Source organism: Falco naumanni, chromosome 5, assembly GCF_017639655.2.
Source record: "Falco naumanni isolate bFalNau1 chromosome 5, bFalNau1.pat, whole genome shotgun sequence".
In the NCBI taxonomy this organism is placed as follows: Eukaryota; Metazoa; Chordata; class Aves; order Falconiformes; family Falconidae; genus Falco; species Falco naumanni.
Window position 1 is genome coordinate 2,797,135 of NC_054058.1, and position 23,123 is coordinate 2,820,257.

At 39.1% G+C, this 23,123-nt stretch overlaps 1 protein-coding gene across 4 annotated transcripts in view; it reads right to left on the reverse strand.

Moving 5' to 3' along the window:
* Positions 1-23,123, reverse strand: part of STXBP5L (syntaxin binding protein 5 like) — a 209,063-nt gene that overhangs the window by 77,828 nt on the left and 108,112 nt on the right. For all 4 annotated transcript variants that reach the window (XM_040597097.1, XM_040597095.1, XM_040597094.1 and 1 more), the window contains exons 6-12: positions 20,006-20,069; positions 13,076-13,159; positions 5,683-5,806; positions 4,018-4,096; positions 3,693-3,847; positions 1,934-2,006; positions 436-583 (exon numbers count right to left, since the gene is read on the reverse strand). In XM_040597097.1, the coding sequence (XP_040453031.1) occupies positions 436-583; positions 1,934-2,006; positions 3,693-3,847; positions 4,018-4,096; positions 5,683-5,806; positions 13,076-13,159; positions 20,006-20,069 (727 nt within the window). The remainder of the gene's footprint in view (positions 1-435; positions 584-1,933; positions 2,007-3,692; positions 3,848-4,017; positions 4,097-5,682; positions 5,807-13,075; positions 13,160-20,005; positions 20,070-23,123) is intronic.

Sequence of the window (23,123 nt, forward strand, 5' to 3'; positions counted from 1 at the left end):
GCTCAGTAAAGTAATTATTGATATCCCTATTTAATAAAAATCTCACAGACATGCTGTCAACCCTCAACTTCCACTGAAGGTCTTATGCTAACTTTTTTTCAGTTACAAGGTTTTCACTTTTTTCTTTGATAGAAATAACTTACCATTACAAATTTGAGTTCTACACTGATGGCTTTCCTTTCACTCAATCTGATTAGGCTTAAGTCCAGCAGCCTAATGCTTACATCCTACAAAATGATCATTAATGGTTGTGCTTAAGTGATGGTGTTTCTGAGGGACAAATACCAGGCTGTAAGCATCCTGCTAAGCTGTTGGTTGGACCAACTTGAAAGTGATTATTAAAGAAGAAAAATGAAAATCATTTGGTAAGATGTTAGAAAAACATAGCTTGTATACCTACTTTCTTTGTTTAAAAAAAATACTGGTTTTGTTTACCTTATTGCTGTATCCTTGCTTTTTATGTTTTGCTCCTACAGAATAGAGTACAGGAATCAAATCTGGAGGACAGTCCGCAAAATATTCTGTGCAGGTAACAGGTGACTCATGAATGTCAATAGGATATGGATTTTCAAAGATTGGAAAACTAGTTAAGGAAGACAATTTATTAGAAGCACTGTGACACACTGAGCCATAGAAGAAAACATATTCTCATATTAAAGTGTATAACAGAATCTAAGTAAAATAATTACTAACAAAGTACATTTCCCCTTATTTATTCAAACATATGTGTTCTTTTTAATGTGAACAATAATTCATAGTTACTAAAATAAAGATACAAAAATTCCATTGCCACAACAAGAATCCTCTTGTCACATAAATAAATACTCATTCATGCAAACAGTTCCTAAGGCTAACAGGACTGCTTATGTGTACGAGGATTAGGAACTGATTTTTTCCAGCATCTCAAAATCTTATTTATACAGAGGTGACACATTTTCTAGAAGCTTCAGGTTCATGGATATGATATATGCTATGACCTAAGAACTACTTAAACAACTGTGGATTTTATATTGAGCAGCTTAGCTTATTGGGTTGGTAGACTACTGATTATACAATGAACAATTGCACCAACAGATGAAGCAGATCTCAGTTTATTTCTCACTTCCATCAGTTTGGACAGTCTGATGAGAAGGAAGGCCTTGCTTCTGGCATATTACACAATGTTATTCACAATTCAAAAATGTAGGAAATTTGGTTCTGATTTCAGTTACACCCATTTCTTATTGCTGAAATGATTTGAATTATTTTTGAATGTGAGATCAGAATGTAATTCGCTAAAAATGTTTCAAGACATTAAAGGCAAAACCTGTTCCTAGTTATACCAGTGTGATTGTGGATGTACATTACTGGTAGTGTTGGAGGCAGAATTAAATAAGTAAGAATTGAATTCTGCATTACACTATGTATAGTTCCTCTTTGATATGAACACTGATTCTGATGTGAAAGAACGATTTGACATTTAAACCAGCAACTGAATCATTAAATAATCCTGTAGATTCACTACAAATCAATGCCATCATTTATTAAGATACTTAAGTAAATACTTAAGTGGTAGTCCCTGTGGAGTCTAGTGAAGTTAGGCATGCATATAAGCAGTAGTTGAATCTGGTTTCCAAAACACACATTCAGGTGATAATTCAGCATGTGACCAAACATTACTTAACTTTGATATTGAGTGAATGTTTGAGGCCTGTGCTGAAGGGACCACAAATTTAAATTTATTTCCAAATTTAAGAACAAATATTATCATAAGTTCCTGTTGATTAGCTGATCTTAGCTCTTAAGGTGGAGGTAAATATATAAAGTAAATTATTACCAAGAGCGGATGATTTTGGATAGTAAAATGACATTGCATGATATCATTTGAATTTTTACCATCACCTGCTGGACAGTTAAGATGTGCAAGTAACTTCATATAAGACTTCATACTTACTTGCTTTGTGTCAGGTCAACCACAATGAGATCTTTTTCCAAAAGCACAACTACAGCGTAGGGTTCTTGAAATTCTGTAAGTGAGGAATCAAGTGTAAAAGACATGCAGTTCTCTTATTAATCGTTTTAAACAAGCAAGTCATGTTTATGTTCTCTAAACACACACAGTATATTAAATAAATGTTTTAAGGTACAAATACTGGACATATCTAAAAACTAGACATATCTGCCAACTAGGGCCAGACAGGAACTGAGAAATTACTTTTGGGCACTATTGCTGATCAACATTATCTGAAAACAAGCGTCAGATTAGGGCCAGACAGGAACTGAGAAATTACTTTTAGGTAGTATTGTTGATCAACATACATAGCAGCAATAGAACTGGCATATTACAGCGTGCCAGTATATTGAAAGAAATAGAAAATGACTAAGTTGTGTGTATCACTACATAGCTGAATGCAATTGTTATACAGAAAATGTATTTTTGCTGTCCAGTAGTAATACTTCTACCGTGTACAACAAGAGATTGTTCACAAGAGATTGTGAACAGCTGGTCCAGTCCACTCGATGATACACAATGCCTTCATTTCCAAAGTGATTCCAAAGGAATATTGCGAGGGCTTCCTGTGACTCTGCTGTGTGCTATTCAGACACTGCCACACTCCTTCCTCCCATACACTCTATAGATTATATTGGTCGGTTTTTTATTTTGTCCTTTTTTCATTTATCAAAAATAATCAATTAAAATGACAAATAAATGCTTCCCTTGATGCATAGGGTGCATTACTTTACACCAGATAAAAGTTATTTGAGTATACATATATATGAAGTTATGATTCTTTTCAACAGCAGCAAACCATTCACGCATGCGCAAGCTCAGAGTACTCTCTTCAGATGGCTGATGCCAAAAGGCTGAGTAACTTGACAGCAACTGATTTACCTCCCTTTCAGGCCAGCTACAAACACACATTATCTGTGGCCTGTTTTTATACAATGCTATGAATAATACAAGTTAAGCCAATTTTTTTAAATAACAGTGTGTGAGCAGGGGAAGGGGCTACAAAATCTTGGTAGTATCTTGACACAGTTAAATGAAGGGCCAAACTAACTCTGATTACTGAAAACTAAATTTTAGCATGACATTGAAACAAATATACAATTTATCTTTACTAAGTGTTTTTAATATGAATTTGATTTAGCTACATATATAAGGTGTATTTTACATTTCTGCTTGAGGACTTAAAATGCTAAACTTACTTTCTTTTTGACTTACAGTTTTCCTTCATTTACTCTCTGGAGTTTTCTGTGAATGTGCTTCAGAATTTGGCAGCCCCGCAATATGCAGCAAAACACTTGTAACAGTTTAATTAAGGCTAAAGTGTAAGAACTTTTTTGCAGATAAGTAATCATTTAATCTTCAATAATTAAGAAAAAAAAATAAGAAAATATTTTCAGCCTCATGAAAAATGTCAGAAATATAAACACAGATGTTTGTATGTGATTATGATTAATAGAATTGTTTCCTTACACTAACCCGTGTGCTTCAAGCTTATATCTGGAGATTTGTGCATGCTTTACTGTCCATTAATTACTTGCTTCCTGTACTGGGAATGCAAACAAGTTCCAGTTACTTTCAGAGATGTGGTTTTCTTGAGATGGAGACAACTGTGAGAATGGAAGTCCCTGGAATGTTGTTATAGCATGAGAGAAGATAATTTCATTTATATTTTCCATAGCTATGTTTTCCTTGATAAACTCACCATTGGGATATGGGGTTTCACAAAGAGTTAAAAAATCAACTATAGGGTGATCCATTTCAAGAACTGTAATTGCTTTCCCATGCATGATTGTTAAACTTGGTCTTCGACAAGCCTTATCATATGACAATCCACCAGAAAATATCACAAATGGTTCACTGTATTAAAAAAACCAACACAGTAATTGTAAGTTTACATAGTACATACAAGTTTACATTCTAGGTTTAGTACCTCTAAATATTAATAAATAGCTTTGCAAAAAGAAAGCAGGAAAAGGACTTTAACTCAGTAATGTAACATTGAGTTAATTACAGAATTAAAAACATACCTGTTTTTACAGGTCTTGTACTCTACTTTGAGAATTGGTTTACAGGACTCAGGTTTTTTTCCATCTCTTTGAATTTTTCCTAAGGAAAGAAAGAAGATGAAAACTGTATTAAGTCATCATGATGATAGAACTATCAAACTAAAACGTACACAGTGAAGCAACTGTATAAGCAGTAAGATAACAGAAACTGAAAGCTACAGAAGATGATGAGTACTAGCTCCTGCTTCCGTAAAATATGCATTTGTCAAAATTAATTGCATTTATTATGGCTTTGTGTTTTTACTGCCACATACATCTAAGGGACCACAGACCACACTTCAAAGACATCTAAAACCCATGCAGATTACTAAGAAGGATGGCACTTAACTAATAATTAATGCATTTGACCAAATGTATACCTTTTTTCCTGAACATATTATAACCATAAAGAGCTTAATTTTTTTCCTTAGTCATTCTTAGATTGACTCAATTCTTTTTTTTGACAAAATGTTACGTGCTCTGGACTGTAACTAGTTGAGTGATAAAATTAAATGAAGCGTACAAACGAAATTCAGGGGTTCTTGGTTAATCATGGCTCAGTACTTTTCTTCCAGTCAGAGAAAAGTCACTTGTAAACCAGAAAACCAACAATTTTGGTTCTGTTACTTTGAAAAGCCTATGCTTGCTTTCAATATCAACCTGGTTGGATCATAGAGGCCAGATGAAGCCAGCCGGCTCTCAGAGGTGCACAGTCACATGATGGGAAGCAAAAGACTCAAGCTGTGACATGGGGAATTCTGGTTGGTATCAGTAAAAAAAATTTGTACCATGAGGGTCATTAAATACTGGAAGATGTTGTCCAGAGAGGCTGTGCAATTTGTTGTTGCAAGTGTTCAAGTGTCCACTGTCAACTGGACACTGCCCTGAGCAAGCTGATCTAATCAGGCCTGGTTTGAGCCAGGGGTTAGACTAGATGACCTCTGAGAGGTCCTTTCTGATCTAAAGCACAATTCTGTGACTAAAAATTATAAAATAAAAGCAATTAGGAAATGTAAGAAAATGCTAAAACTCTTCTGGGCTACATGATTTTGTCTTCACCTTCTTCCTCCCTGTCCACTCAGTCAGGTTTCTTGGTCATGTATTGATTTGCAAGAGAGTCAATACCTTTTTACCTCATTTATAGGAAGCAATGGCATATAAAGTCCCAGCCATAAAAGACTCGGCCATTTCTTAACATGGCTCCTTTAAATTCTCCATTGCAGTGACTCGGGAAGCCTTGTACCACCTCTATAACAAGCAACACAGTGCTTTGTACAAAATGTATTACTTCTGAAAACTGCACATACAAGAACAGAAGTACAAAATATAGAAGAAATGTGAAAATCCCATAGCCTGAGGGTGTCAAAGACCAGCAACAGACTCTTAAGACGAATTCAATAAAAGAAGACATTAGAGCAATATTAACCAGTAAGAGTTATTTATGACATCTATTAAAAAAATTGATCAAAATCAATCTCTAATTTTTATAATATTTTACAGCTACTTTGCAGATGAAAATACTTATGCAAGAAGCAACTCCGGGTCTGGGATACAATAAAAAAAATGAAACAGACATAGAAATTAGCCAACAGCATGGGGAATATTGTATCATTTCTTAGTTATATAGTTTTTAAATATCAAAATTACCATGTGGAATTGTGGTCTGGAATGGTCTGTTCGGACTTTTCAGATTCCATAGGGTCAAGCTGCCATCAGAGTGACTGCACATGAACTGCTTCCCTTCATGATGCCAAGCAACAGAATGAATAGCCTACAGAAACGAAAGAACTTGAGACTGAAATGGAATACAGTGTTTACAGTAATGATATCTTAATGTATGACTTCGAGTTATATTAATCAAATAGTATATCAACAATTAGATGGTTATGTTTGTCTGAAGTCCATTAACAGCACTACAGCACTTTTTAGTAACCAAAAGCTGTGTTCTGCTGCTAGTCGAGCAAAACAATTCATTATAAAGGCTAACATAACACAAGAATGTAAGAAAGCCTGTACTCTCAGACCAAATTGAAGGAACAGGGTATTAAGGTAAATGTATAAGAACAAGGGACATACAGTGCAATCGTAGTTATGTCTGACAACTTTCCTTGTAAGTATTTCATCTGGTAAACATACAAGGAATCCTCTGTAACAAGTTTTACAGGTATACAACACATGCAGCCTTCCCCAGAGGACTATTTAGGAGAAGCAGAAATGGTACTCTGTTCTTGAATAATTCCCCACCACCACCACTACCACCCCGCATACTTAAGTTTCAGAGCAAGTACACAGAAATCTGGGATGTTTAATATAAAATGAAAACCACTAAAGATACTATAATTGTTTCATTCATATAGGAAATTACCAAAACAATGCTGTAAGATACTTCTGGAACAGATAGTGCTTCAAAGAGGAATACTGCACCCCTATGTACACAACGCAAGTACCACATGATGAATGCTATACAAGCCAAAAAGCAACACTTCAGAAATTAATACACCATTTTCAGTATTTCACTTATAATTAGTGAAGCTGACTGAAAATATCCATAATAAATCAAACTGGCTGAAAGGATAATGGTGTAACTCCTTCATTTTCACTGGTATGTGCTGGAAACTAACAAAACCCGTTTTCTGACAAAGCAAAACATTGATTCATTGTACATCACAGTTTTTCATACACTCCCCTCAGAAGCACGAACTCACAGAATTTTCCCTTGAATCCATTTCCTTTCCAGAAATGTTAGCTGCCAAATAGCTAAAAACACAATATGTTTTTTTTATGTAAATGTAAATAAGAGAGACCTATTCTTAAACGCAGTTTATTAAATTGCCGGTTTTGGCAACGCAGAAAACACGAAGATCACTTACAATTGCATATGGCCAATCACCTGATTATCCAAATCACTTTAAAATCATGCCTGGGTATTCACAAGTCAGCACTGGAGTCGTTCATATCAGTCTTGCTTAAGGTGACAAGAAATAAACCTAAGTGCTGCCACTCATGATTCACAGCTCCCCGTTGGTCTTCCTCTTTTAACAGGTATATTGATTGTTGCGGTTGGTAACGGCTCACGGTCCGGAGGGAATATCAGCGGGAACCACAGAAAGGCTGTGACCCTTTACCAAAACTTTACTCTGCTCCTGAGGCTGGACAGTACGGCCACAAATGAGCCTTTGGACTAAGAGGACCCAGATGTTTAAAAGGAATGTGACACGCCCTGTGTACGAAAGCTCTGCTAACGCGCTGGGAAGCTGGTCATGCCAGTAAAGCCTCAACAAACAGAGCTGAACAACGTGAGCTCCAGGGATTTATCTTTGTGTGACGCAATGGGTGTCACTCAGACTTCTGCTTACCAGAGTGGGGGCTGGCACCAAAACTATACCAAACTATAAGTGAAGCAACAAAAGACAACACAGGGAGATGGTTCGTACAGAGTGCAATGTCGCTGCCCTCCCGCAGTAGGAAGCGCAGATCTGCGGGGAGCGCTGCCCCACTTACTCTGAAGGCATGTCTGCCCTCGTGCACATCGATTCTGACACGGGCTCATTCATGCTTGCTGTCATGCAGAACTTGAATCTGCTTTTGATGCTTTATCACACATAGAAACATTTCACATGGTTACAGTCGCTAACTGTGTGTGAGCAGGAGCTACTAACTAGCAGCTGAAAACTACCAAGCTGCTCGTTAACCTGCCTCTCAGCTACTAGGTGCCACCTGCCAGCATAAACCTCCTGCTGAGGGGAGCGGAGGTGGAACGCTCCTGTCACAAACAGGTGGTGCAGCAGCAACCCAAACTCACCTGTCAGGCTTTGCCCTGAAATGGGCAAGAAATACTCGGAATCGCTTTTGGAGGTCTCAGCTGGGAGTCACGACTAATACCGAAAGGTGGTATCGAACAAGTCCCCCATTTTCTCTCTGCTAGATTATGTCTAGCGTTCTGATCCACCTTAGCATCCACACAAAAAAGGAGCAGTTATTTGCTCAGAACAGGAGTTCATCACGGTGGGTGACTCATGTGAATGTTCACACGGTGTACGCACACGAAGCATATCACTCCAGATTGGGTCTGTCTCCTCCTGCAGTGCCCACAGCGGCTGCATACAGATCCCATCTTCTCTCATACTCAGCGTGCACTGAGAGTAAGCGTGCCCAACACCCTTCCAGCTCCTTCCCAACCACAAACCTCCTCCACTGACAAGAACCCATGTGGACTCTAGGACCACTTTTAACCATATTTTGACAAGCACCATACTCATCCCATCCTACTGATTGAATCTTAAGAATCCTTTCCGTTAGTAGTACTGGGGGACCATTGCAGCGAGGGCCACATCCGATGCGATTATTTCCACAATGGCATAGTGCTTGATAAAGGCGGGGAGTTGTCATTTGGTAAATGTCTCTGCGAACTCGGCAGCTCCGTTTTGGAGATGTGTTCTAATTAAAGATGATGCCTATGTTTCAGAAGCTCTGAATATGTGTTGACACAACTTGTCAAACTTTTAAATAGTCTGTATATGAAGATGGCTGGGTTTTTGGGTCTGCCAACTATCAACAATAACTTGAGAATCCTTTGAAGGATCGGTCTTGTTTATGTGTTCTTTTTTTATACTAATCAATGGAAATAAACTTTTGAAGGAATTTATAAAAAGGGCTTGCAAGGAAAGCCTTTTATAGAGGGCATCATATCGGAGCACTGATGGAAAGGGCCTGAATATCTCATATTCATCACTGAGAAGATGATCATGACACAGAAACAAATTTGCAGCTGACATCTTGAAAAGCAGACACCAAATACTTTAGCAAGAGGTTCAAGTTCTACTCTGGGACCAGGTGTTTCACAAACAAGAATGTTTTAGTCCCAGATAATGTGACTCGTACAGCCTTTTCTATCCTTGGTGAGCTCTCCCATTTGAAATGAGCAGACATAAAATCATTTAGGTCGGAAAAGACCTTAAGATCATCAAGTCCAACCGTTAACCCAAGACTGCAAAGTCCACCACTACTCCATGTCCCTAAGCGCCACATCTACGTGTTTCTTAAACATTTCAGGGATGGTGATTCCACCGCCTCCATGGGCAGCCTGTGCCAACGTTTGACTACCCTTTCAGTGAAGAAATTTTTCCAATATCCAAACAAAACCTCCCCTGGCATAATTTGCAGCAATCTCCTCTCATCCTGTTGCTTGTTATCTGGGAGAAGAGACCTACCCCCACCTGCCTACGACCTCTTTTCAGGCAGCTGCAGAGAGCAGTAAGGTCCCTCCTGAGTGTCCTCCTCCTCAGGCTAAATAACGCCAGTTCCCTGGGCCACTCCGCATAAGACTTGTGCTCCAGCCCCTTCCCCAGCTTTGTTGCCCGGCTCTGGACACGCTCCAGCACCAAAACGTCCCTCTTGAAGTGAGGGGCCCAGAACCGAACACAGGATTCCAGGTGCTGCCTCACTCGTGCCAAGTGCGGGGGATGACCACTGCCCTGGTCCTGCTGGCCATGCTGTTTCTGATAAAAGCCTGGAGCGGTTTGTGTTCCAGACTGAAGTCAGGGAAGTTAGTGATAGGAAAGTTAGTGAGTTAAATTTAAGCTTTACTAGAGTTGTGGTGGTGTGATGTTTCTTTTAAGGATTTAAATACAGTATTCATGGGTCAGCCTCACCCTCCAGCTCCTTCCTCTGATGCTCTGTCCAGATCGGCACCATAACCCCTGAAGTAAGGTTCTGTTCCATGCAGGGTGCACTCTGCTTGCACAGTTCTTGTGCTAGTAAAGCTTTCACACTTGTAAGTGAACAGTTTGCCTGCATGATATTTGCAGATAGACATAGTTTTGCTCCATTTCAACCAGAAGTTAGCAGCCAACTTCAGTCTAAAGATACTTTACTTTCCAAGGCTGCCTCCTGTTTTAGCCAAGCAAATTGTCCCAGTCCCACATTTATGCCAGCAAAAGATTAAACGGTTTTCAGTGCTAGACTGTACATCATATTGGGATGCAAGCTTTAATTTTGCTAATCTTAGTCCTGTTTGCACAAATAATTTAATAGAAAAAATGTCCCTTGAATAGAGCCAATAGTAATAAATGTAAGTGAACTTCTGTTCGTTTATTCTCAGTTACCAGCCCAAAGAGCTATGTACTGAGCATGACTGAGTGTTTAATATTAAAAATTCCAATCTTGTAGGCAGGTTGGTGTGTTCCACTCTGATTTTTAAGCAAGCTGAATGGAGACAGCGGGGTTTTAAATTTAGTCCCCTTCTTTTTTTTCCCAATTTAGAAAAAATGTGTGACAGAAAGCAATTGAGGTTTGGGTTTTCGTTTGTTTGTTTTGTGGTTTTGGTTTTTTTTTTTTTGGGGGGGGTTGTACCATAGATCTAAAACCTGCATTTCTGGAGGATTTGCATTTCTCTTACCTGAATGTGCAGTGTGTCGCCATTCAGGTCCTTACTTTACAGGGCCAAATAGGTCTGTGATTTGAAGTCATGACAACGTAATTCCTCTCTGTTTTCTGATTTTTCAGTTTGTACGTATGTCAGAAACTATACTCAATGTTCTGTACTCAATGTATGACCTTGCAAGTTTAGGCTAATTTGACTTCTGTGCAATTGGAGGACATGTTTTACCTATGAAAGGTTCCCAGCCTTCAAGACATTTAGCGTGACAAAGATGGAATAAGGAATGCAGCTGTAAATGCTGCAATTGCAGTCTGTGAACAGGGAGGGGACACAGTCTTCAGCTCCACCACTTCCAAGCTATTGGGTTGTCTTAGTGAGCTGTTCATTCTAGGAGCAATGTCAAGGGTAACACAGGACAAATCCAGTTGAGGCTTGATCCTGTGAAAGGATGAGTATTTGGATGAAGTCTGGAGGGTGCTGACATTTATTTTGAGTGACATTACCAAGCCAGACAGCTATCTGAAGAAAATTACAGAGAAGAAAGGACTTGCCTTGGTGATGAACACTGACAGTCCATCAAAGACGAGAAAATAAGCTGTTTCTCACAGTACACACCAAATGCTAATGGGGAAGCCTGGTGCCAGGGGAATTTTTGATACTAAACAGAAGTATCTGCTCCAGATAAAGATCATGCCACCTGACAATCCTTAAATATGCCAGAAGAGGAAGTGGTGAGTTAGATGAGATTTCCAGCTCTTTCACCATCAAATAGGGTGACTACATTGGTTTCAAAACTGGTGCTAAAGAAAGCGTAATGGTATTAAGAAAAATGAGGCGCGATTAATTTCATTCAGACCTCATTCAAAGAGGCACTTTGGTATTCCATGAAGATACAGAACATTGACAGTCATTTATCTGAGACCTCACAGATACCCTGCAATTGCAACTGGCTGGCTCAGCACCAGAATGACGATACTGAAAGAATGGTCAGGTGTCATAGGGCACAGAGGCCTTGCATCAGGCCAGATAGAACGGTGGAGGGGAGCAGGAACAATGTTTTCTGGACGGTGACCTTGGGTGGCCAATCTATAAGAAAAGGCTTAGGTCTGAAAACCTGGGTTGGTGCCAAACTGGCACATGCTGAACTAATGATCTGCGACTCACAAAAGCCATAACCCAGGATCTAAAAAGGAACCCTTTTTAGGGGCTCCCTAGGGAGATGCTAGCAGATCTGGAACATGATCAATCTGGAGCCTGAAAGTCTGGAATAAAGTACAATGGCTAGTCACACAACTGTTTTAAAGACAAAACAAGAATCTTGCAACTATTTCAATAGATAATAGCAAGCCATCACAAGTTGTATAAAGTGGAGTAATGAGGCAGCAAATAAACACTGAGAAGGAAAGCACATGACTGATAAAAAGGCCAAAAAGTGTTCCTGAGGACAGTACTCAAATGTGGAACAACTAAATTATATTAAAAATTTTCAACACCCAACCGCTCTGTCTCAACAAGGGGAATAAAAAACCAAATCCAAACCACAGTATTATGGAGACCCTGTTTTATGTAGTCTTACTCTGAACACAAGAGAGGACAGTGAGTGAACAGACACCCCCTGGAGACCTGTAAAAAGGAAAAAGCTGACGAGCCTTAAGTAAGAAAACAGGCACAATTTCACAAGTGTCTGCACAGGCAGACTGTCACTTGGAGACAACTAAGAGGGCATGTCCTCAGGCTGAAGTGCTGGCCTGTTTAAACTGAACTACCATGTCCTTTAGAACATTTGCTATGTGAATGGTCAGAATCTTAGCCTTGAAGCTCAGGGTAGTGTTGACATGTCTGTGAAAACAGGCCTGAAAGAGTGCAGGATGCAGATATATTCAGGTTACTGTTCAGAGTGAAAATACACTTGTGTACTGCTTATATGTAACAGAGTAGCAAGATGAAGGAGGAAAGAGAACCATAGGAAACCAGTTACTGTCTGGATCACTTCAAAGAAAAGGTCCTTTTCTAGCATCAGATGTAGTTGCATTCACATTCATTCATGATGAACTTTACAGAAGGACTGGCAGAACAAAGCATGTTTTTCCCCAGGGCTAGTGCTAAATTCATAATAACTAGGAATATATCTCTTTTGAAACAGCCTGTTTATTGATACAAGACTGCATGTGTGGTTAACACAGTCTGCTTACAAGCAACAAGAGGCAACTGTCTGATAAAACTATGAGAACATAATTTTGAAAACTTCTTAATCAGACCTTGAGTACTAGCTAATACCAATAGCCCTACAGAGTAATTTGTCTTCCGTTCTAATTAACGTTCTAGTAATACTCAGTAAAGATAATTACATAATTCCCAATGTAGCTCTATCTCAGGTCAGCTCATTACTACACACTGTTCAACTGAGGATCCCCACACAGAAGCTGATGAACTTGTCAGAATCAAGGGGAAGAGACACCACGTCATAGTACACTTATAAGAGGCAAATGCATTAGAACTAGAGATTCCATGTTTTGATTTCTATCATCAATAACTTGTTCAAAAGCATAGCACAAACAGTATTTCCAGAACAAGCAATGCCTTAAGATAACAATCCATCTGCTCGATAAAGCAAACGACAAACCGAATAACAGTTTTTCTGAATTAATGGAAGTTGCTTACCTCGTCGTAATAAGCTCTGAGATCAGCTCTTTTAGATCGTAAGTCCCAGAGTACGACAGTCCCATTTTCATAACCTATCAATAGCTAGAGGAGGGAAACAAACACAATTGCAGTTTCAGATTCTAAAGGTATATACAAATATTGAAGAACTTAACTGTTTCAAGGGATTTTTTTAAAAAAATAAGCACCATAAAAAGAAATGCCGAACGGATGTCCAAGATTGTAGATCACACTACACATAATACCCTGTTTTCAAATAATCATTCAGTATAAATCACTTCTCATTACTGAAAATTTAAGATCTGATATGGAAGAAAAAATTTGCTTTATATATCTTTTTTTGTGTCAAAGGGTAGGTTTTTTTGTTGTTTGTTTACTTCTTTGGGGTGGTTTTGTTTTTGTTTTCTGCAAGGTTATGGGTTTGGACAGTCTCCGCAATCATGCATCTGCTGAGAAAATAAGACTGTAGCATGTTCCTGCACCTCACCTTCCTTGCCCCTGGTTGGAGGGAAAACTGTTTGACACATAAGAGATAACATAAATAATTTCACATCGAAGAGTCACCAGATTAAACTCTCATTCAGCTACTCATACTCCTTTAATTTCTGCTTTCTGTTTCTTTAAAACATTTTGAAGAACTTTTCCTGCAGAGAATAAATTGCCTGCTTGCCTAGAAATTGAAAATAAATTAACTGGAATGCCAATTTTTACTTCTTCTAGAAGTGGTATGTCATATCATCACGCACACATGAGAAATATCAGCAAAGAAGGCTTGTGAAAAGATGGAAGAGGAGAAAAGCAATGCTCAGGAGAAAAATAAGAATGAACAATCCTTTCTCCTTGTCTCTGGCAGACTCTCACACATTTCTGCTATGGAACATTTTCTACAACTGACAGCGATGTTCCTTGTCCATAAACACATGGATCACAGAATGCAGGCAAGAATTTACGGTTTCTATATTAAGAATTTGAGCAGAATGACAAGATTTTCTCTTTATCTGTGAAACCTTACCAGCATCTTTGCTATCACTCACTTCAGTTGTATAAGTCATAAAAATGGAACTCGGCTGGACTGCTAAACAAAACTCCACTTTGTTTCCAAGTACAACTGATACATCAACACTGCTATAAAAAAATCTGGGACTACTCTCAACCCTACTAGATATGATTCTTTATATTGCATATTCATTATGGGGAGATTTATTACCTAATCTGAGAATGATTTATAGTTAATATATGTAATACCTGAATATGAACAATATCTCATTAGTTAAGAATTCTGCTCCTGAAAAAAATACAATCTGTCCTGGAGAAATTCCAGAATATTTATCATTTTTGCTCTGGATGGATCCATATGGGATTCTGTGGCAGGGTAAATGTGAAAACACATCCTGTTCAGAAAGCATGCAGCTAAATGGATAGCATTTGTGTCAGGATGCCATATGGTATTCTGGGATAATAGATGGCCACTGAGAGACTGAACAAAGAGGTGTCTTGCTGTGGCTGCTCTCACTGTCAGTGTAGTGATCCTAGATGGAAGACAATTGTATATCCAGGAGTTAGTGATCCACAAAGTAGTTATCCTGAGTAGGTGCAGGCTTGTGCTGTGCTATTTTGTGCTGCAGACAGCACTTGCCTTTCAGGCCTGTGTAGTGCTGCACATATCCCTTGGCCACAAGATAAACTTGGCTGGCTAATTCTAAAGAAGGCTGAGGGCAGCTCCCGCTTGGTAAGGGCAATTACAGCAACTTTGTGTCTTTGTCTTTATCTTAATGTCAGGCAGTATGTGTCACGTGAACACCCTTTTGCTTGACAGTAGAAATGGGTAGTTTTAAAAAAAATAAATCTTTGGAGATCTCTAAAAACCAAAATGCTGGCACACCTTTTCACAGAGGGGACCAACACAGTGTGCTGTGTCCTTATTGGAGGTTCATCCAATGCTACACAACTTGGGGCTCCCATCATCCTTTTCATATATAACTCAAATAAATGTTAGTTTAATCAATATGTTATGGGGTCTGAGTCTCTTCCTTACTGTCATCATAACAAATGCTTGCATTAGTGCATTACAGCTGGGTACCAAACCAGTTGAGTTCGGTTCGTATCTACCAGTAGTCTTTTCACCTCAGCTTTTGTACAAATATATTCAGAAAACTGGAGGAATAAACCAGCTCTTAGTATGTGACCCTGTTCCTTAATACGCTTTTCTCTCTGGTGAAGCAGGCTTGTCTTTTGATTTTTATCACTCTCTTTTGCAAAGATATCATGCTCCAGGTAATTACTAAAAGGTTAAATACCTCCTATCAGAGGCAGCATTTCACTTGATCTATCACTGAAATGCTTAATGCAAAACAGAACTACAGAACTGCAAGATACAAAGTGCTGTGATTTCAGGAAGAAGCTGAAAGAGTAACAGATTTGTTGCATAGTCAGGGATCTCTTTCTCTTTGCTCAGATGGTAGCCTTGCTGCCTAACTACCAGTACTGTGCTATGACACTGAAGTCAGAATTCCAGCTGGGAGAATGATTGGTCTCATTGCCAGGATCTTTATACTCCGACCTGTCTGAATCACAGGAAACTCAAACAGTCACACTCCTCTTGGCCAGACAAGCTCTATGTCTGTAACAGAAGTAAAAAATCAAACGTCCATAAATGCCGTTGGAGGGGAAACACAAAGAAGAAAAATACGTGTAAACATGCATAAAGAGTCCAGGAAGGAAAAAACCCAAAGATTTCTCTTCAGCTTGTGTTTCCTGGCACCTTGTTTAATTACTCATGCTTAATTAGGTTAAGAAACATGCAGAAAGTTGGACAGAATTTGAGGGAGGGAGGAGCCCTGGCAAGATCTTCCTTGTCTAGTGGAGTTGCTCCACATCTTGACTTAAATCCCTCTCCATGAAATGCATTTGATGATGTTTTCTTAGGGAGATTTCTCCTTTACAATCAACTAATTGCATCCTGGCACGTGCCATCCAACCCCTTCCTTAATCTGGTAGCACAAAACAGCTGGGAGAAAAAACCCAAGCTTGCCAAGTGCACACTTTATTTAGGTATTATTAGGTCTCAGAAATAGGAAGGTTAGCTCACCAGCTGATAGTTAATAACATAAAACGTTTTCCTATTAAGCTTTCTCCATTTGGTGGGAAGCTGCAGATCATTGCAGTTAATGTCTTCTTCTGTGGCAGAAAGAAAATTCATGTTTGCTACAGATCTGCCACTTACAAATATCTGTGCACTTCAACCTGTTCCTAATGTACACTTATTCATTGATTTGGCAGACATAGTTATATTTCATGAACTTAATCACTAGGTCCCCAAGTTGTTCTTCAGTGACACATTAAATGCCCAGATTCTCTTTGTTGTCTGTCTTCCAGCCACGGATTGCTTGACTCATTAAGACGACTGTCTCCAAAGTCTGCCTTGATGGCAGACTGAATTCAGACAGTGCACTCTGGAAAAATTTTGAATGGTAGAAGTCTTCCGGAATTGCATTTACTCTTTTGGCACAGAAAAACGGGTCATCAGTCACTGATATAAACTGGAACTTATAGGAATTGAAAGAATTTTAATAGATGAATATGCAGTCAGCACACAATCTTCCCTGGCTTTCAAAAAGAGATCTTACGATCATCCTAGATTTGGAAAGGTTTGTCTGTGTTTTAGGACTCTTGACCACTCCACACCTATAGGAGAATGCTATTTATTTACTTCAGTGAAACATGCCCAGATCTGGTAACAACTTTGTGATACCCCAGAGAATATACTACTGGACCGTTGCAGAACACAATACCTTTGTACTTGGAGAGTACACACGCATCTGTATTTTGAGCAATGATTATGACTGATTTGTACCCACTATTCATTTCCTGAAGCGTATCTAAAGAACGCTTTTATCTACCGCCCACCTATGAAGTGTTGTGGAGAGTCTGATTTCTCCCACCACCACCTCTTGATGGTCTTCAGTTACCTTGAAGCTGGGGAGCCAAGCAAAGTATTTAGAGCTGTCTTGAAACAGCTCAATTACCTAAGAACAACCCTGCTCAATTAAACAAAAGTCGACCTATTGCCGTGTCTTCTACTGGAATGGCCAAGAGCAAATGACAAATACCAATATGGAATGAGGGCAAGTACTTATCATACAGCTCACATATTCTTTCAGCCCAAGTAATTTGCTCATTCAAAGATAGCCAACTCCTCACCTAGAATGACTCCATTTAACCTCATCTTTAATAATCTTTTAGGAAAATTCAGCAAACCTTTTCAGTAGCCCTTCAAATTGATTTCTCCTGTGTTAACTTTTCCAGCCTCCCTTGGGACCAATATACATTTTCAGCACCCACTGCACCATTTGGAAAGTTTCATAGCTTCTACTTACTACACATTTGTACCTAACTGGCTTGTTTGGAATCCGAATTGTTGGCTTCATTTGATATCCTTTTAGGTTTTGTACTGAAAGAGACTATAAGCTGTTTCTACCCTCTTCATAACAACTATGGTTTTCAAACTAAGAATCACAATGAGCTCTTCTCTACAATGAATTGTCCTGACTCACTTAGTTCTGTCTCATATAGAAAACCTTTCCCCTCTGTTGAATTTCTTTTAGCACAATTACGGGATTTTTGAGCTACAAGGACAAATATACTCAGTATTCAGCAGGCAAATCAACCATGTATTTATGCAATAGCCCCGTTTTATTCTCTGTTCTTCTCCAGATAATGACTAATTTTGATATTCTTTATTGGTCACTGCTGAGCATTGAGCTGACATTTTCATTGAACTATCAATCAATCATCCCTCAAAGCTCTTCATACCAAACAGTAATCAGCTCAGACCCATTGCTTTATATTTAAAGTCAGAAATGTTTTCCCACACGTATATCACTTACTATCATTTACATCAAACACTTACTTATCGCAATATTTAACCTGCTGTTTTACTTCTCTGTTTTGCAGCCTCCTAAAGTCCAGCAAACTTGATCACATCACTGCTCACTCTCTTTTCTAGGTTGTTCATGAGTGTGCTGAACAGCAAATGTCCCAGAAATTGGTTGGCTTGCTTTATTTTTTTCCCATTCTGAAGATTGTTTTATCCTCCATTCTTTCAACCAAAGTTTAATGAGGCTTAGTTGAAAAATTTAGTTCATTTTTTTTCTCTACATTTTTTGATTTAGAGCTATGTATTTTAGAGCTATATTTCTCTAAATTTTCTTCTAAATTTTTTGATTTAGAGCTATGTCTTTTGATTTACTGCTTGGATCTTCTTAAATTCTGTACTTCTACCAATACCTTCCTGAAAACATCAAACACTATGAATTCCACATTCTGCAAATCTGCAAGCATTTTGTTAGCACCGATTTGTTCTTTACACCACTCTCATCTATCAATGATATAAACAGCTACACTGGGATGGTTTCAGTATGGCTTACATTTTCTACTCTTTCTCCCCATAAATTTGCAGTGTTTGTTTTTCAGAGGGATCCATCTGATTTTGCTGTTGCTGTTGTTTTTAGTATGCTAGTACTTCAGCAGTGCCCAGATGTCTCCAATGTGCCCTCTGAGCAACAAGTAACTATCTCCAAGCAAGTTCTCCTCTTAATTCCCTTTCCTGGGACCTTTTAATCTTCATTCTTTCTGCTGAAGTCAAAATATCTTAGGTTTCTGTTTGGACATGGTGCATGAAATTCCTGTAAGAGATGTTCACTTACAGACCATTTTTTCTTTTAGTATTATATCCTTTTTCCCTACACCATGTGCTTTAGGTAGGTCAGCAGCAGCTTCTGCTGTGGCCCGTGAACAAGAGTTATGCCTTATCAATAAACCTTTATTTTTATCAGGTATTTTGCCGTAGATAGTTATATAGCATTTCTGGATGGCTTCTTGTTTGAGGCTAAAACACTACGCTTCGTAGCATTTAATGACTTTATTTGCTGTATTCTAAATGGCTCGATCTATTGCGATTCTTCCAAAAAGGCTGAGAGATCCAGTGTAACTTGCTGGAGGGCTAGCTGGCAAGTGCATGATTTGCACAGTTCACTTTGCAATATGGATGAGTCCAGGGATGGATAACGCAAATGAAATTCAGATGTAGTCATCAGTGCTTTTTCTAAGTAGCCATAATAATTTCAGCTTAATGTCCCCCACATCGGTATCAGAAATTTAAATTGCTGCTAGTTTCCAATAACCATCAGCTGTTACATCAGCCACAATGTCAAATAGATACAACTTTTGTAAGATGCAGTCCTTTTACAAATACACGCTAAAATGCAACTGGCAAAAGTGATCAAAAATGATGAGATAGTTAATGGCCCCTTCCACACAGGCAAAATGCTCTAAAATTCAGTAATAATAAAAAAAACTCTAATAAAACTGGTATTCTGGCAACCAAATTTCATTTTGGAAAAGCTACCATACAAATAAAGCCAACTCCAATTTTGCCTGCTGATGGTTTCAGTCACAACCCCAACACTCTGTATGTTTTGCTTCCACTTGTTGACAGCTCTTTGCTGTTCTCAATTCTGTTCACAAACAACAAGTTCCAACCTTGCAAGCTACTACCATTATTTTTGTGTAAGAAAAGACTTACTATCTTATGAAAACTTACTATAATGTTTTCACAATAGCATGTTTATCCAAGTACTGAAGTAATGATATGAGTTTTTAGTCAATTCTTACTTAAGCAAAGTTAAGTTTATTTAATCAGGAACAATTCTGGTTGGCTATAGGTTTCAAAGTGCAGTATGTTGTCTGTATCACAGATTTTTTGCTCATTAAAATTGTATAAAGGGAATTTTTTTCTTAAAAATGTAAATAGTAAAAATTACCTTGCAAATACAGAAATAAAGCAGATGATAAAATTAGTGAGTAAGCAAAAGGAAAGAGCTATAATGGCTATGCAACGTTGCAGTGTTTTATACCATTAGTTGTACTCACTTTTCCCTCGTCTCTTGGGCTGTCACTTAAATGTACAACTGGCCCAGGGTGAGTCTTTGTGGATCTGCAAGATAAAAATAAATTCAAATCTGTAAATATCTTCTGTATGAAGACCTAGATGCTTACCTTAATTTCTAGGTGTGTTAACACATACCTTCAGTGCTTTAGAAGTCATCCTAAAAAGCCCAGCAGGGGAAGATAACTATCTGAAAGTTATCAATATATTTTCACGTTCTTCTCTACTTCCTTTTTGCTGTTACAGGCAAAGATTCTCCTTTGTTAATGAATTCTTTCTTTTGTTGTTTTCTAAAACATTCTCACTATTCCTTCTTCTATTGCAGTGATTCTCACCTCAATCCTCATTTCTAAGGCTTTTTTGCCTTTTCTATTCTCCACTCTCTTTGTGCCTGCCCTCCTTGCTTGCTCAATTTCAAGGCTAATGTGCCAAGGACTTGCAAAGTCTTCACTGGAGTCATTTGAAATACTGGTAACAAGACTCATTAAGTTCCAATCTCATTAATGACAGGTCTTCAGTAATCTCACCTGCACTGCTCCATCAAGTAGCTTCTTGGCATCCCTGCAGTGGGGTTTCAGAAGCCGAGCACCTGGCCTTTGTCCATTCTGTAAAGCCCTGCGACATCTTCAGACCAACCAATATAGTCACACCCGCAATGGCTCCTCAGCCATAAGACCCAACCCATGTGCCTTCGTAAGCCTCTATGGAGATGGCTTACTGTTCTAGCTGTCCCCTCCTTTTTTGTAACATACCAGCAACATGGTATGCAACTTGGTACAGGGACTGCTGCTTAAGTCATTGACATCCAGCACCTGACAGCAAATGCAAACCATTGGAAACTGAATGGAAAGATGAAGATTTTTCAACTGTCATCTCTTCTGACCAGACCTTTAGGCCCTGGCAGTCATATAGAACAAGAAAACAAGGAGAAGTCCACAAAGCTTCAGGCTATTTGAATGTCTGCACAAAACAAGACCATTCTTCCATGTAGGTTTTGGGGTCAGAGCACATGTGCCCCTTGGAGTTCAGCTTCAGCTATAGACTTCGATGGCTGGTCTTGGTCTACTAAAGGTCACCAGGAAAAAAAAGTATGTCAGAGATTGGCAGGGCCCATAAATCTAAGAATTTATCTGGAAGCCATACCTAAAACTACCTAAGCTCCAAGTTTTAAAACAATCTGCAAGAGAATTAGAGTAAAAAAGCAAAACAAGGCTCTCCAACCGTACTGCTCACAGGATTTTCCTAAATCAACAGCACTCCTCTTTCTTTGGCTCAAATACACTATAGCAAAACCAGCCTCTGCTCTACCAGGTCAGTCTACAAACCAAGACTGAGCGTGGTATGCAAAAATTCCCAGGCAACCGAAACATTGAAATACTGTGGAGCAATCCATATCCTCATAGACTCCTGCTTCCTAAAACAATATGCTTGCTCCAATGCTCTTGAAAGCATGCACGCTCTCCTCTGGCCTCTGGTTTTTGCATGTAGAATGTTTTATATATTTTGGCTATTTGGTCATACATGAAGCTAGGCCAAAGCAGAGTGGGAAAGACCTTGTCTGCTATTTACCTCTGAGCTAAAGCCCATGAAAAATTACTCCAGACATCCTTAGACCTTCCAGACTAAGTTTATTCCAGGTCAAAGAGATAGAAAACTTCAAGTCATCTGAAGGCCAGACAACCTCCCAAGACTACACCTTCACATATATTTTAACATTACTGCTAGCTGCATGCACTAAGCTAGTGGCAGCAAACCCCTTCCCCATGGAACCTCTTCCATGGGATGATCCCCCATCCACATCTTCAGCTTTGGCAGATTATGTTTCCACAGATACCTGCAGCATGTTACTTTTCTACAGGAGGTCTTGGTGAGCAAGGCTTCTGCAAGAGCATTTTGCAAAATACCCCAGCACAGAAGCGAGATCAGCAGGAAAGCAGTGGCCAGCCAGTTTCTACAGCAATGCTCTATACAGGCTGCCTTTAATGGTGTCAGCAAGCGCCCATTTGGCTTGAGTCACGGCACACAGTAATTTTGTGCAGAGAGGCAGTTAGCGGGAGATCTGACTGTCATTCCTACCCAAGCCAGCTCCCCAGAAGGGACCCCTCCGGCTGAGCTTCTGAGTAACCTGTTCTGGAATAAAAATAAATAAATAAATAAAAATTCCCACAACACCAGAGCTTGGAGCAGGAAGGGTAGGTAGGCAGCGATGGGGAACTAAGGGGTGAGATGAGGATATCTGCAAGTAGTGCTCAGACCCACATGTTTATCACATCTGTCCTCGGGGAACGAATATGCCATCTCAGAACATTCTAGGCTGCTTTGAACTTTGTTTCTGATATAGGTTCACCTATCTGAACTGGTCAGAATATGGTGACGGAAATAACTAGCTCTGTTTGGGGTACGTGCTGCCTATGCCATGACCGGCAAAGGAGGAAGGATAAGAGGAAAAACCGTGAAGAGAAAAGGCAGCATAAGAAATTTTGCTTTTTAGGCAGATAAGAACCACTGATGACAGAATCAGGAGCAGAGCCAAGCGAACGTCAGGCATGACTAAGCTGGCAACAGACAAAATGGTGTAAGGAGCACACGCAGGCTGAGGTGGCACACTGCTTTGGTGCTTCCCAGCCCACTGAACCAGCCAGTATGCAGGCTGGGTTGCTTGGCCATACTGGTACCGGACCAGCAATACTGGCAAAACTAGGGCAAATGGAGCAAGAAAGGGAAAGAGCATACTGTCTAAGCTAAAATTTGATCCCTCTGGGCTGTTCTTTGTGCCTACCGATTTTAAAAGTCAAGAACAATTTTGATAAATCTGTGCAACCACTGTTTTCTTTTTAAGATACATGTGTCATTGCTTACCAAAGAAATGTATCCATTTGTCTTTGGATAGAAGCGAAGTCTTAACATGAGCTGTAGTCACTCTGCATTACATCTAACTTTAGGCTAATTATACTTTCGTTGTCACACAAACTAGTTGTTCCTCTGTAAATTATATAAAACTGTCTTTTACTATAAGTCTTATTTCTATCTTACATTTTTGCAGGGGTGTAGCATCAGATTTCCATGCTAAGACCTCAACTAAAATGGGTAACCTTCACTAAT